This window comes from Argentina silus, assembly GCF_951799395.1.
Source record: "Argentina silus genome assembly, chromosome: 11".
Lineage (NCBI taxonomy): Eukaryota > Metazoa > Chordata > Actinopteri > Argentiniformes > Argentinidae > Argentina > Argentina silus.
The window spans coordinates 14,092,493-14,107,044 of record NC_139665.1 but is presented as its reverse complement, the minus strand read 5'-3'; the positions used below and the strand labels follow the sequence as shown (position 1 = coordinate 14,107,044).

Sequence of the window (14,552 nt, the reverse complement as noted above, 5' to 3'; positions counted from 1 at the left end):
CCCCCGGCATTGAGTGGATAGACCCATCCAGACTGAGAGCGCTGTCTAATTAGATTTCAGGTGAGGTGTGTTTTTCGGATCAAACCGGGGCTGTGTTCCAAAATGCGTTCTTGCACTCTATCGAGAGCTTATACCAAGTACGGATGTGCTCTAGATACAGCGCAAGAACGCATTTTGGAACACAGGTGTGCCATTGTTCCAAAATGCGTTCTTGCGCTCTCTCTAGAGCTTATAACATACTTGACTGTAAACCACTCTGTGTTCCAGAATGCGTTCTTGCACATTTACTTCACTTTTCATGACCAATCATGAACGTGTTCTTGACACATGTGTACCTGAATCAGGAAAAGCCCTGGTGTAGACTGTAGTGTGCAAGAACGCATTTTGGAACAGACAAAGTCCTTGGTTCTCTTTGAGAGGCTACGCTCCAAGCGATATTTTGCAAGTCCCGCCTCTCCTATATGTTCATTGGTTTCAAGATGCACAGTCATACTTCTCGAAACAATAATAAACCAGCGTGGGTAAGGTGGTAAAAGCTTGGTGGACGAGGCGTCGCTAATTATATACGTATAGAAACACATTTTCATGTACAGTCGGGCTTTGAAATACTACAAGGATCTGTAGCTAGAAAGGAGAGGGCATGGAGGGAGATTGATGGAAATTTCAGGTATATTGCACAATTCCCCCAGGATAAATTAGCATTGTTTTAATATGGCGTGACAGTGCACGCATGTGTATCGAAATCCACCAGGTATTATTGGTTTATAGTTTGTTTTGTTGCTCTCTCCTGCGTGTCTTCAGCGAGTCTGACGTGGACACCGAAACGTTCGGCAATCGCACGTGTTGTTAATGTTGGCGCACACACGTGGCCAGTGTGGTCGCCGTGTGACGGATCGTCAGTGAGACGAGGGCTGGGTTCCAAACTGTGTTCTTGCACTCTTATCTAGAGCATATCCGTACTTGATATACGCTCTTTTAAGCTACACGTTAAACACATGTTGCTTTACAAACACACTTTCAAACATAATTGTTCCAAACATTCATTAAAAATGGAAGAAAAAAAAACTACTACTTTTTAACAATCAGACATATAGTGACGGAACCAAGTATTTTTACCATATTTTTTTATGTTGCTACTCTTATGCTGATTTTTCATTTGATTTGACAAAGCTGTCATTTAACTTTTAGGGGGGTTGTGTGGCTGTAAACAGAATCAAACTGGCAACTTTGACTAAAACTGGTTCTTAGGAACGGACTGACTTAAATTTGGGCTGGTATAACAACACAACTTTTAATCAGCAATTTACTGTGGCAGGACCTGCCTCTGCTGCACAGCACAGTTGAACCACTGCTAGATTCAGAGTACACCCATTAACATGTTCATATCTCCATTCTCTCCTCTCTCTTTATCCCTTTCTAGGTAAGCCCCTCATTGCAGGGTCTGTCCAGGTGATACATGCTCTAAAACGCACATATCAATCAAACATACATCCCCCATTGTTGTGCCTCAATCATGCTTCACCACAACTGTGATGACTCTACAGACCTCCCCCTTGCCCTGCTCCATTGAATGGTGTTTCTGACATTTTAATTTACATCCTGGATGTACATGTGATGCTGTATAATTCATCACATCCTGTCATTTTATGCATTACCCCACTTTTGGTAAATTTCACATACTGCAAAACCTTCTAATCTTATAAAATCTTTTAGCTTAATCATGAGATAGTGTCCCAGTCGGGAGTGAAGAGCAACTGGTCAGACAGTGATTAAAACTACAGCAGAGACAAATATAAAAGAGAGGAGAGATGGGAACGGACAAGGACAGTGACAAGGACAGTGACAAGGACAGTGACAAGGACAGTGACAAGGACACTGACAAGGACACTGACAAGGACAGTGACAAGGACAGTGACAAGGATACTGAGAGCATTTTACATATTGTATATTCACACTAATGTTTTTTTTACAATCTCATCCTGTAAAGGCCTGCACACATTTTCAAGGGCCTTTTAAAATGGCACATCTTACAGCATTTCCTCATTTTGGCATCAAACATTCCACCCTGGCAGGTAAATGACACTTCAGTGAGCTAATAGGCCGACTTCATCGTGGGGGTATGTGTGTATCAGTCTGTCAGGTCAGTCAAATATATTTTTATTTCTACACACTGAAATATGCTCTCAAGACTACTCAAAATTCATGTAGGCTACAGGAATAAGACAAAACAAACAATTACAACAACTTACAGTATATGAAAAAACATAATTTAATTGACATAGATAACACATGTAGGTTTCTTGTCAGAGACTGCCCTCTTGTGGCTGAACATATTACAGCATATAGAGTTTGGAACACAGGGGTCAAATGAAGCATTTGTTTCTCCACATATACAGTGTCACCCACTTAGTGGTTATCCCCAGACCACAGGAGGGGACATAGATGGGACATCACACAGTCTGATGGTGTGGCTGAAGAGTTAGTTCCACAGCCATACAGATGATATTAAAAAGTGCACCCCCCCCCCCCTCCCATACACCAGCCAGAAGAAGCTGATGATGATGACATTGATGCTGTGATTTGCCTGTGTCGAGTTAGTCCCACTAAAGATGTTGTTCTCTGTGGTTAGAGATCATCCAGAGGATTCTGACTGGCTGTCTGGTTCTGTTCTCCTCCTCAGCGTTTCTTCCAGGTGAACTTCTTTCGTGCTCCTTCCTGGCCCGGCTTCTTCCTTTCCTTTACCCTGGGGTCAGGGGTCAGCAGGCCAGCTGGGAGGGAGGGAGGGAACGGATGAACAATTACTTTGATTATCCAGCACTGGCTTAAAAAGGGGCAATCTGGGATTGGTATATCCATTTTTGCAAGGAGGAAATCAAACTTCTAAAATATGAACATTTAGGATTTTCTTTTTTTTCCCTCCAAGCAAAATCTTTTTTCGCATAACCCTCCCCAAATGCTTAAACCATCTGAGTAGAGAGCAGGCAGAGCACATACAGCCTCTCTCAGCGGCAGCACCCACCTTGTCTCATGGTCTCCACCTGGCCCTCAGACAGGTAGCTGAGCAGGGCGTGGGAGATGGCCAGGCGTAGCGCCCCCGCCTGGGAGGAACGCCCTCCGCCGCTAACGCTGCAGTCCAGGTCAAACCTGCCCAGCAGACCCACGAAGTGCAGGGGGAACATTATCTGTTCTCTGTCAGAGAGAGAGAGAGAGAGAATATATATATGAGAGGAGGAGTGAGGGGTTAGTAAGATAGGGAGGGAAAGTGAAAAAGGAAGGGGAAGGAGAGAGGGAGGGAGGGAGGGGAGAGAGAGAGGAGGAAGAAGAGCAGAAACAGGGGGACGATAATGGATGGATGAAGGAGAGGGAAAGAGTGTGTGGTGCTTGAGGGAGGGAGAAACCAAAAGAGGGAATTAAAGAAAGAGAGAGAGAGGGAGGGAGGGAGGGAGAGAGAGAGCCCAGTCAAGGGGGTGGGCTGTGAGGTGCCAGTATCACCAGCAGCAGCTTTAATGGTGGGACAGGCTGAACCTTCATTAAGAGCAGCGCTGGGTGTACTTCACAGCAATCTTAACCCCCTTTGTGAGAATAACACGCTCATCATAATTAGACACAGTGGTGTCTCTTCTGACTCGGCCAGAAAATTAGGTGTGTGTCTGTGAGAGTCTGTCTATCTGTGTGTGTGTGTGTGTGTGTGTGTGTGTGTGTGTGTGTGTGTGTGCGTGCGTGCATATGTGTGTGTGCGTGCGTATGTGTGTGTGCGTGCGTATGTGTGTGTGTGTGTTACAGCCCACATCCTTGGCTGAAGGGCCTGTGCTGACACAGTCAAACGTCACCCTTCTGGTCCAATTAGGTTCGTGGTCGTCCCGGGCGATAACACGATGGCCCGGCTGCACCCTGACAGCGGACCAGAACTCTAACTCACTCAGCTGTGTAATGAACTCCACTCCCAGATAAATAATATAGAAGCAATGTCGTGAATTACAAAGAAAAAGCTGCTTTTCAACAGTTTTTTGGTGTGTTTGAGGACTGCAACGGCCCTTGTGCTGTGCATGCTAGAGAGAGAGAGAGAGAGAGAGAGAGAGAGAACTGAAGGCATCACGTGGAAAGCTTATTCAGACTTTATCTACCACAGTACTGTGAGTGTGAGAGGTAGACTGTCAGCTTTTGAGAGGCACTGTGTTAACCACGGACCACAGCGGTGCGCGCACACGCACACACACACAAACACACACACACAATACCTGTCTTCCAGCACGGAGAAGTAGCGGATGTACTCTGTCCCGTTGATGCTGATGCGACCTGAACCACAGTCTCGCAGTACTACAGTACCATTAGCTGACTTCCTCCTGCCTGGGAGACGAGGCGAGGCAACACACACACACACACACACACACACACACACACACACACACACACACACACACACACGCACACACGCACAAACACACACACGCACAAACACACACGGTCAAATGTTCAGGAGTAACAACATGGCATTCAGTTCAGGCTAGATATTCAGATTTTTTTTCTGACTGGGGCACATTGACGTCGGGCTCAGGCCTCATCTCAAGGGGCTTGGGTCGGGTCGGGTTTGTGTGCCGGTGTTGTACCTTCCCCGGTGCTGAAGGCCACTCCGTTCTGGTCGTGCTGCAGGGGCTGGACCGTCTGCTTACTGGACTGGATCTCCAGCTGTTTGCGGTAGTTCAGGACAAAGTCTTCCTCCCTGGAGCAGTAGGGCTGGGACAGCAGCCTCTCCATCAGCTGGATGAACCGGGCGTACTGTGCACACACAGACACACACACACACACACACACACACAGACACACTTTATGTTGCTCTGTTCATACAGCTGGTAAACAGTACCCTCTTGTGGTGTCTGGATGAACTGCACTACCCCAGTGGATCATGTGCTGTGTCTGGGATTCACAGGGAGCGGTTAGACAGGGAGGGAGGGAGGAAGCAGCTGTCTGGTGATGCTGATTGGATGACAGTGAAAGCGTTGTCTTACATCGTGATCTGAGATGGTCTCCACCAGCAAATCTTCAAGCTCCTCTTTCTGCATCCACCGGCTCCCAACCAGAGCGCTGAGGAAAGTCACAAAGTCAGACGCGCGCCACAAATCTTCGTAGAAAACACGTTTGTTAAGAGTTTTTTTATTTGTTTATAGTGTCGCACCATTTTGATCATTTCAGTGCCAGCATCAGAGAATGATGGGCTGTGATAGGCTTGGACTTTGTGTGTAGCTTGTGACTGCTCAACAAAAACAAATTCAGTCGACTAAGAGCAAAACGACCAAATAGCTGACTAGACAGGGTCAGCCCTAACACACACACACACACACACACACACACACACACACACACACACACACACACACACACACACACACACGATATCTCCTCTAGCTCATTACAAAAGACTATTACTCACATCTGCTTGGTGTCCAGGGAGAAGAGCCCCCTGGCTCGGAGGCGATCCTGGTACTTCTCTATGGCCAAGACCTTCCCTAACGTGTCCTACAAGGAAAGATGGATGAAACGTTAGGATACTGTGACGTGATAATTATCAGCACCTTGATCGATTGGAAACCATGGATATGAAGAGATACAGATGATGAGACAGGTTAGACGCACGCACGCACCCACACACCCACACACACACACACACACACACACACACACACACACACACGCACCCACCCACCCACGCACCCACACACACACACACACACCCACCCACCCACCCACCCACCCACACCCACTTCGGCATTATGAGGGCAGATCCCATCTCTTTCTGCATCCCATTCAATTGGCTGTGGAAATGTAATTGGGTTACCACCTACCCCCCTATCCTTGCCTCGTGACCTCACCCTGTGACCTCACCCCCTAAATTGGCATCAGGCCCATGAGCCTGATGTTAGCTGTCGAGAGTGGTGCTGCTGGCAGAGCTCAGGCTGACACTAGGGGCTGGGGCTAGAGCTGGGGTATAATACTGGGGCTAGACTTGGAGTATAAGGCTGGGGTATAATACTGGGGCTGGGGTATAATACTGGAGGACTGGGGCTGGGGTATAATACTGGGGCTAGACTTGGAGTATAAGGCTGGGGTATAATACTGGGGCTGGGGTATAATACTGGAGGACTGGGGCTGGGGTATAAAGCTGGGGCTGGGGTATAATACTGGAGGACTGGAGCTGGGGTATAATACTGGAGGACTGGGGTATAATACTGGAGGACTGGGGTATAATACTGGAGGACTGGGGCTGGGGTATAATACTGGAGGACTGGGGTATAATACTGGAGGACTGGGGCTGGGGTATAATGCTGGAGGACTGGGGTATAATGCTGGAGGACTGGGGTATAATACTGGAGGACTGGGGTATAATGCTGGAGGACTGGGGTATAATGCTGGAGGACTGGGGTATAATACTGGAGGACTGGGGTATAATGCTGGGAAGGCATGCTGGTCACGTCCCTGAGGCAGCCAGCCCCTGCGCCCGGATGAGAATTAATTTCCCTGTCAATTATTCACCAGATGTTTCTTTAATTCCTTCTTGATATAGTGCCTCTAATCCTCCACCACTCTGCCGAAGGAGAGAAAAAATAATAATAAAATAAAATAAAAATGAATTTGAAAAAAACAATTTGTCACAAAAAAAAAAGAAGTTATAGAAAACGTGAAGAAAAAAAGGATAAAGTAGGGAAGATAGAGGCAGAAGGGGGAGCGTAACACGTTTCTGAACACTGACCAACGCAAGAGAATCATTTTAAATCGACTGAATGGCACCTCAGCTCCAGCTCTGTGTGACTCCTCAAGAATATAATACAAGCTGGGGGAAAGAGAGGAGAGGGGGGAGAGAAACGCATCTCTCTGAACACATTTCAGTTAAACCCTTCAGAGAGAGAGAGAGAGAGAGAGAGAGAGGAATGCCCTTCAATATGCAACGCTCCACTTACTCCTGAGCTCTCTCAGTTCTTCATATTCAAAAAGCAGTCAAAAGTACAGCAGGACCTTGTTGTTTTCACTAGGGGCCTAGCTGAGGTATATACACGCCCGCACACATGCACAAGCAAACCTGGGTCCTGCTAGCATGTATCCCCTAACTCATCTGGCTCCAAAGACATACAAAGACATACAACCAGTCCCACAGTCACCAAGGTCCGAAACGAGGGGTGGGGGGAGGGGGGGGTGGTGGTTGTTGATGTAGCCAAATCATATGACAGAACTTTGTGCCAGAGTTGTATTTTATTGTACCTTAATTTATCCAGGTTTAGCATCATTGAGACAAACTAATTTGTTAATTTATTAATTTGAGACCTGGTCCAAGACAGCTGTTGGTTCCCACTACGCTGCTTGCTGCTGTCAGGAACCCAAGGTTGGATAATGTGTGTGTGTGTGTGTGTGTGTGTGTATGGTGGAATGGGGTGTGTGTGTGTGTGTGTATGGTGGGATGGGGTGTGTGAGTGTGTGTGTGTATGGTGGGATGGGGTGTGTGAGTGTGTGTATGGTGGAATGGGGTGTGTGTGTGTGTGTGTGTGTGTGTGTGTGTGTGTGTGTATGGTGGAATGGGGTGTGTGTGTGTGTGTGTGTGTGTGGTGGGATGGGGTGTGTGTGTGTGTGTGTGTGTGTGTGTGTGTGTGAGGGTAAGGGACCCCCAGCTCCTCTCAGGGAGTAGATAAATGGGGCACTGGAGCAGTTAGGGGGCTAATACGCCACGCTGGCTGTGCCAAACCAGAGCCAGAGAGCACTCGAGCAGGAACTCCACACACAGCAGGCTTTCCGTCCCACTGCCCTCTCCTGGCAGGGCTGTCTGGAGCGTGTGTGTGTGTGTATCTGCATGTGCATACATGCGTGTAGTGTGTGTGTGTGTGTGCGCGTAGTGTGTGTGTGTGCATGCGTGTGCGTAGTGTGTGTGTGTGTGTGTGGTGTTGGGAGCGAGGGGGGGAGAAAAGAGAGGAGCGATGGAGCGAGGTAAGAGGAGAGAGAGTGCTGCTTCCAGAGGAGAGAGGGACAGAGGAGAGGGGGGAGGAAGAGGAGAGAGGGACAGAGGAGAGGGGGGAGGAAGAGGAGAGATGGACAGAGGAGAGGGGGGAGGAAGAGGAGAGAGAGTGCTGCTTCCAGAGGAGAGGGGGGAGGAAGAGGAGAGATGGACAGAGGAGAGGGGGGAGGAAGAGGAGAAAGAGTGCTGCTTCCAGAGGAGAGAGGGACAGAAGAGAGGGGGGAGGAAGAGGAGAGAGAGTGCTGCTTCCAGAGGAGAGATGGACAGAAGAGAGGGGGGAGGAAGAGGAGAGATGGACAGAGGAGAGGGGGGAGGAAGAGGAGAGATGGGGTAGAAAGGGGAGTAGAGAGAGAAAGGAAGAGACAGAGGAGAGGAGGTAGAGGAGAGGAGGTAGAGGAGAGGAGGCAGGGGAGAGTGTAGTGAGTGGCGAGATTGGGGAGACTCACCTGACATACCTATTTAAACCAACAGCAGGAGGGGAGCAGGGGGTGGGGGTGGGCTGGGGAGATGGGATGGGGGTGGGGGTGGGCTAGGGAGATGACATGCTCACCCAGAGGACAAAACACGGGCACACTCACTGGTTGCTCAGCGTAGGCACTCCCAAGTATCCGTTAGCCGGTAATAGCCGGCTTTTGGGCGATAAAAATAAACCGATAAATACAATTGTCTTGTAGCCAAGACAATTGGACCCGAACGCCCCCGTGGATGGTCAGAATCAAACCCGAACGGACACGTGAACAAAGACACCCGATACCGGACGGTTCCGGTTGTAGCCCCGACCCGAAGGATGAAAGAATAGGCTAGTTTAGCTATTCTAGACCTACAGACTGACTGTAGCTCGATGAAAGAGGCCCTTTGAACGATTATTTTGATTTCGCTATTCCGATAGTCTGAAAAAGATTTCACGTCCAGTCCACAGTGTGCCAGAGCACGCGCTCCGATGCTTGAAGGAAATGAGGTAATGTTGTCGGTCATGTTGTCTGGCGGCAAATTAACAGAAACCCTGATAGAAAAGAGAGAGGGAGAAAGAGAGAGAGAGAGAGGGAGGGAGAGAAAGAGAGAGAGAGAGGAGAGAGAGGGAGAGAAAGAGAGAGGTTCTCTGTACTTGGAGGTGGATAGCTCCAGTGGCAGTAGTCTCCAGGGGGTCCCTCTATCTCCCCCTAAATCCCCATGGCAGACCGGCTCTCATCCCCCCACAAAGCCTGACAAGCCAGCCATGCTAGTCCCTACGCCAGGCCTGAAACACGATTTAGGATGGGGATGGGGCTGTCTCTCTCTCTCTCTCTCTCACACACACACACACACACACACTCACTCACTCACTCTTCCTCCTGCAGCTCCCCTCCCCACCCATCTCCCTCCATCTCTCCCCCTACCTCATCTCTCCCAGCTCTTCTCTACCTCTCCCCTTTCTCATACCCCCCCCACCCCCCTACCCTGCCTGTGGGCAGCTCTACTCTCTATTCAGCTGTACCTGTGTGTGTGAAATGGGATCTGACAGCACCTTCCCCAGGGGACCAGGAGCCCCTCTCTGTGAACAGAGCCCTGGGGAGCTGGGACAGGAGTTTATTCCTACCATGCACTCTTCCCAGGAGGCAGGACAGCCCCATCTCTCTCTCTCTCTCTCTCTCCCACACACACACACACTCTCTCATACTCACATGCATCAGGGTGTAGAAGGACTGCTTGCCTGTGTAGAACAGGAAGTGGAACGGCCGGCCGTTTGCTCCCCATTGGACAGCTGGAGGACGAGAACACACAGCACTGTTTCATAACCATCAGGAGAAAACTCCTAAACTCCTGAGTCCCCCTGCTGGGGATATGATGAAATGGCACCTCTGGTCACAGTGACTAGAACCATGGGCAGCAAACTGTTCTGAGAACTGTTTGTCTCTGTGACAACATTGGCATGAGTCAAAGGAGGACTTACCTCTCTGTTTTGGGAATATTTCATCTGGATGCTAGAAGAAGAGAGAGGTGTTTTTATCTACACACATGTAGGTCTACACACATACTTCTAAGGTATATACACTTGTAAATGAGAGAGAGAGAGAGTGAGACAGGCAGCAACATGGAAGGAGTTCTTACCTTCATCAGTGGTCTGGCTTTCTTGTCAAACAGGCCGGAAGGGAACAGGTAGGAAATACTTTTCTGTAACAGTGAAAAAAAAGTAATGTTATTTGAAATATTTGAACACACACACACACACACACACACACACACACACACACACACACACCTCAGAGGGGTGCATGCCTGTATCTTGGCACCCTGTGGGTTCAGTTGATCAGAGTGTTCTGTATAGAGCCAGACTACAGCCCTGCCCCGCTGGTCTCTACACAACAGCCTTCGTACCCAGGGTCATACACAAGTCTACAGAACAGAACATCTCGCCTTTCATTCCTAAACATCAAATACAGTCATTAACTGCCATCAATATTTGCTTATAAGCCAATAATACAGATTTAAGTGGTGACAAGGACAAGCCATAAGGCTACAGACAGAAATCTCCCCCTCTCCCCCTCTCCCCCTCTGTGGCTCAGTTGATAGAGCATACCGCTAACAACGCTTAGGTTGTGGGTTTGATTCCTGCTGGGACCATATATACTGAAATGTATGCACTCACTGCAATGTAAGTCGCTTTGGATAAATGCGTCAGCTAAATGACATATTACATTATTATTATTATTAAAGTACTCGATATGCAAAACCGTACACAGCCCTCGACACACACAAAAGCAGTTCTGCTCCCTGGATGTCCGCTCCCACTGACAGCAACAATGACAAACGTCTGAAGACAGATGGCCGGTTCTGAACAATGAAGGATGATGGGCCGGCAAGTAGCTATAGAAACGGGAAGATGACTACAGAAGCACTACAAGCTTCTGAGAGTTCAGGCAAAGGGGAGAGAGGGAACTTCCTGAAGCCCTAGAGAGGGAGGGAGGGAGGGAGCGAGGGAGGGACACGATCACAGAGACAGACAGACAAACAGCGTTAGAGGAGAGAGAGGAGACGGGCCGCTGACAGGGAACAGACAGGACAGGCTGGATCCACCAGTTCACCCGGAGTTCAGCCACCAGCCAGCAGTGTGGCCAGGTCATTATCATCAGTACAGACGACACTCTCCTGACAAGACGCTGTGTGTGTGTGTGTGTGTGTATGTGGGTGGGTGGAAGAGGGGGGGACAGGACAGGACAGGACAGGTAATGTCCACCCTGCCACTCAAACCCAGCCAGGCTGTTCATTGCCCACATCTTTAACTTTTCCTCCTTCACTCTGTCTGCTCAATTAGAGGGGGAGCAGGTGCCGAGAGGAGGGAACAGGCTGCAGCCTTTAGGCTTGTCAAGAGAGAGAGAGAGAGAGAGAGAGAGAGAGGGAGGGAGAGAGGGAGGGAGAAATCAGGTGAGGGAGAGAGAAAAAAGACGACAAGGAGGAGTGTGGAACAAGGGATGCCAGACGAAGGTAGCACCTGTTCATATCCTGGGATGCAATATGGCTCAGCCCCCTGGGATGGAGAGAAAGAGAGAGAGCTCTCCGCCACAGATTTGATCGTGCCCGCAACACTGTGACTGTCTAAACTCCCTCCATGTCAACACACAACTGAGAGAGTGAGGTGTCCCCTTGGCCGGGGCAACTTCACTTCAGTCAAACCAAGGTCTGGCATAGGAAGTGACTGACTGATTCTTCAGCTCCAGTCGAGAAGGCCCAAGGCAGAGAGGCCTTGCCAGATCAAACCAAATCAAAGTTTATTGAAACTTTTTTATCACATGCACAGGATACAGATGTAAACGGTACAATAAAATGCTTGAAACAAGCAACCTCTTAACGGTGTAGAGTAAATAAAAGGAACTACAGAGGCTTCACTACAAGGTGCAAACCACTAGTTGTCCTCAAAAAGGATGGTTAGGTTACAGTTTACTAAAAAAGTATCTAAAAACCCTGCAGAGGTCTGGAAAAACAGTCTTGTGGACAGATAAGACAGACATCACCAGAGTGATTGCAAGGGAAAAGATTTACAGCATACCACCTCATCTGTGAAACAGATATTTGATGGTGGCAGCAGATTCCAGTTTAGATAAATCAAAGTTGAGAGTTGCTCTTATGTAGAAAAAGTGCTTGGCGGTCATAAATGGTTGAAGAAACCGTATACACAAAATAAAATAAAATTAAACACTGAAATACTCAGCAAAACACGGAGTCGAGGTAGAGCTCGTCGAACGGAGACCACGCTCATCGGCGCCATCTTATGGGATGCACGTATGCATGTGAAAACTGTCACGGCCAGACGGCTGTTTAAAGGAAAGCGCTCTGAGCCAGGATTGGCTGGTTGTGGAAGAAATAGCGTACCTCACACTTCCACTTGACTATGTGCATATCAGCATCTCCTTCAACTCTCTTTTTTTCATACCATGTGTGGATTCATAACAAAAAAGAAAATAATGCACTTGTGCATTGTGTCAGAATCTCTTCAGGCTCATTGGATTAAGCCTACGATTAGGTCTACGACATGACAACAGCTGTAGCGCCGGCCACACACCCACACACACACACACACACACACACACTGGTTCCTTGCAGAAGTTTCACTTTTTCATGAGACGTAATTCGTCTCGGAAGAATCATCATTAGGACTAATAGGAGGGGTGTCATGTCGGCTGAAGCGCTTCGACATAAAGCGGAGAGGAGCTAGCACACAGGTGGCTGCAAGGTAACCCCCCTGTGGTTTCCCCTATTTTCCGCTTCTCTCCTTCAACACATCTGAGGACGGGAAGCTTTCCGTCACTTCTGCTTACACACCCCCCCGTCCTAACGGCTCTGTTCATTACATGTGAGGGGTTTCTGGGAAAGGAAAAATCAAACTAAGTGAGTGGGGCTAACAGAGCTAATGTATTCTCTCTGTCATGAATAAAACATGTGTGTGTGTGTGTGTGTGTGTGTGTGAGAGAGAGAGAGAGGTAGAAAGCGTTGCTAATATTGTAGACAGACCACATTACGCACTGCTGGCCCCTGCTGGCCACTGTTTGTGTGATCCACGTACACAGATGCTGGTGACATGTGTGACTACAGAGGCCAGTTGGGCCAGGCCTGGAACAGTCCTTAGTTCATAGGAACACTAATGGCTATTAAAACACTTTAAATGGTCTAAATGCACATGGCATTTAGGCCCTCTCTGATGATGAATGGTTAGCCTACCCAAATCGGAAGTGTAAGTTAGACCAATTTTTCTAAATGTCGGAGGAGACACAAACTAATGCGAAACTTCAACTTCAGCATCACCCAGCTCTCAAAGTTCTGCACTGTTATTTTAAAACGGGCTCTTACGTCAATGTCCTCCTGAGTGAACGTCTCCGGGTCCTCTCCCATCATATTGGCAAGGTGTCTTTTCCCGATGTTGAAGTCCTCCACCTGCTTTTTGATGAACTCCTCTGAGAACTTCTCCGGCCCTGCGGCGGCCAGGTTCTTCCTGTGGAGCGCAGAGGTCACACATATCTGCCTACTGAGGACCTGGAGGGAAGAGGAGCAGAACAACAACATTATCACACTGTCTGGGACTCTCTCTATTTCATCGATTTATTTTTTATTCCAGCGTTCCGAATCGGTTTTGAAGGAAGATACCGACTACTACCGAGCGTACTATTAACGTTTATAGCCACAGTCCAGAGCTGTCATTGTCATTTAGCTGCCGGCCAATCTGTCGCATCGTCACACAGCAATGATAAGCACATGTGAATACGATGGGGACAGATGGGGCTAATAGCGTTGTGACCAACTGTGTAAATTATACATTATTTTCGGAATAGAGAGGACTGTATGACCGGCATATTGTAACAAGAAACACTCGCCAACGTTCAGCTGGTAATTGAACTGATTAGCTAGACAGCTCCAAGACCAATGACCAGTTTCTGTGAGCCGACGAGCCAGCTGAGTGACAGGATACAGGAGCTGTACTGCTAGCGTTAGCTAGCTAGCTAGCTAGCTATTTCAAGGACAACTCTGGCCGATTTCTGCAGCGTAGTCTGACATGGAGGAAAAGCGGTTAGGACATTTCTCGCAACACTCTCGCCTTAACCTACCTGGCGGGTTAAACTTGACGAGGTTGCGTTGAAATTGGAACAAGTGCCGCATTTCCATAGAAAGGATCCCACGGTTCGCCCTCCGGAGGCAGCCATGTTGTTGGTCCGCTCTGATGGCACGGTGACGTCAGCTGTTAGGAAGTGGTCGTATCTCCTCCGCGGTGTGAGGGCTCAGGCTGACACAGTGAGGGGACCAGGGGTTGCAAGAAAACGTGCAAGACGTCCAGGGAAGGGTTCATTTTTATATATTTTGCCCAACAAATATGTTCAAAGTGATATCTGTTGCTTGATAAAAAACATACACAGCTGGAAAAGCAATGACAATTTAGTTAATCTTCTTGCCAAACACATGCCCAAAACAATAAAACAATATATTCTGTATCTGTATTGTATGTTGGGCTGGAGCCAGGGTTAGGGTTAGTGTTGGAGCTAGGGTTAGGGCTGGAGCTAGGGTTAGGGTTAGGGCTGGAGCTAGGGTTAGG

General features: G+C 48.4%; 1 protein-coding gene across 1 annotated transcript; it reads right to left on the bottom strand.

Moving 5' to 3' along the window:
* Positions 1-2,245: 2,245 nt before the first annotated feature.
* mrps9 (mitochondrial ribosomal protein S9) lies at positions 2,246-14,188 on the bottom strand. The gene is made up of 11 exons (XM_083680260.1): positions 14,071-14,188; positions 13,319-13,501; positions 10,085-10,147; positions 9,927-9,957; positions 9,658-9,737; positions 5,429-5,514; positions 5,007-5,082; positions 4,608-4,776; positions 4,239-4,347; positions 3,020-3,189; positions 2,246-2,768 (listed from the first exon to the last, which is right to left on the bottom strand). The coding sequence occupies exons 1-11, from the start codon at positions 14,164-14,166 to the stop codon at positions 2,677-2,679; spliced, it is 1,155 nt and encodes a 384-aa protein (XP_083536386.1). The 5' UTR covers positions 14,167-14,188; the 3' UTR covers positions 2,246-2,676.
* Positions 14,189-14,552: the final 364 nt, after the last annotated feature.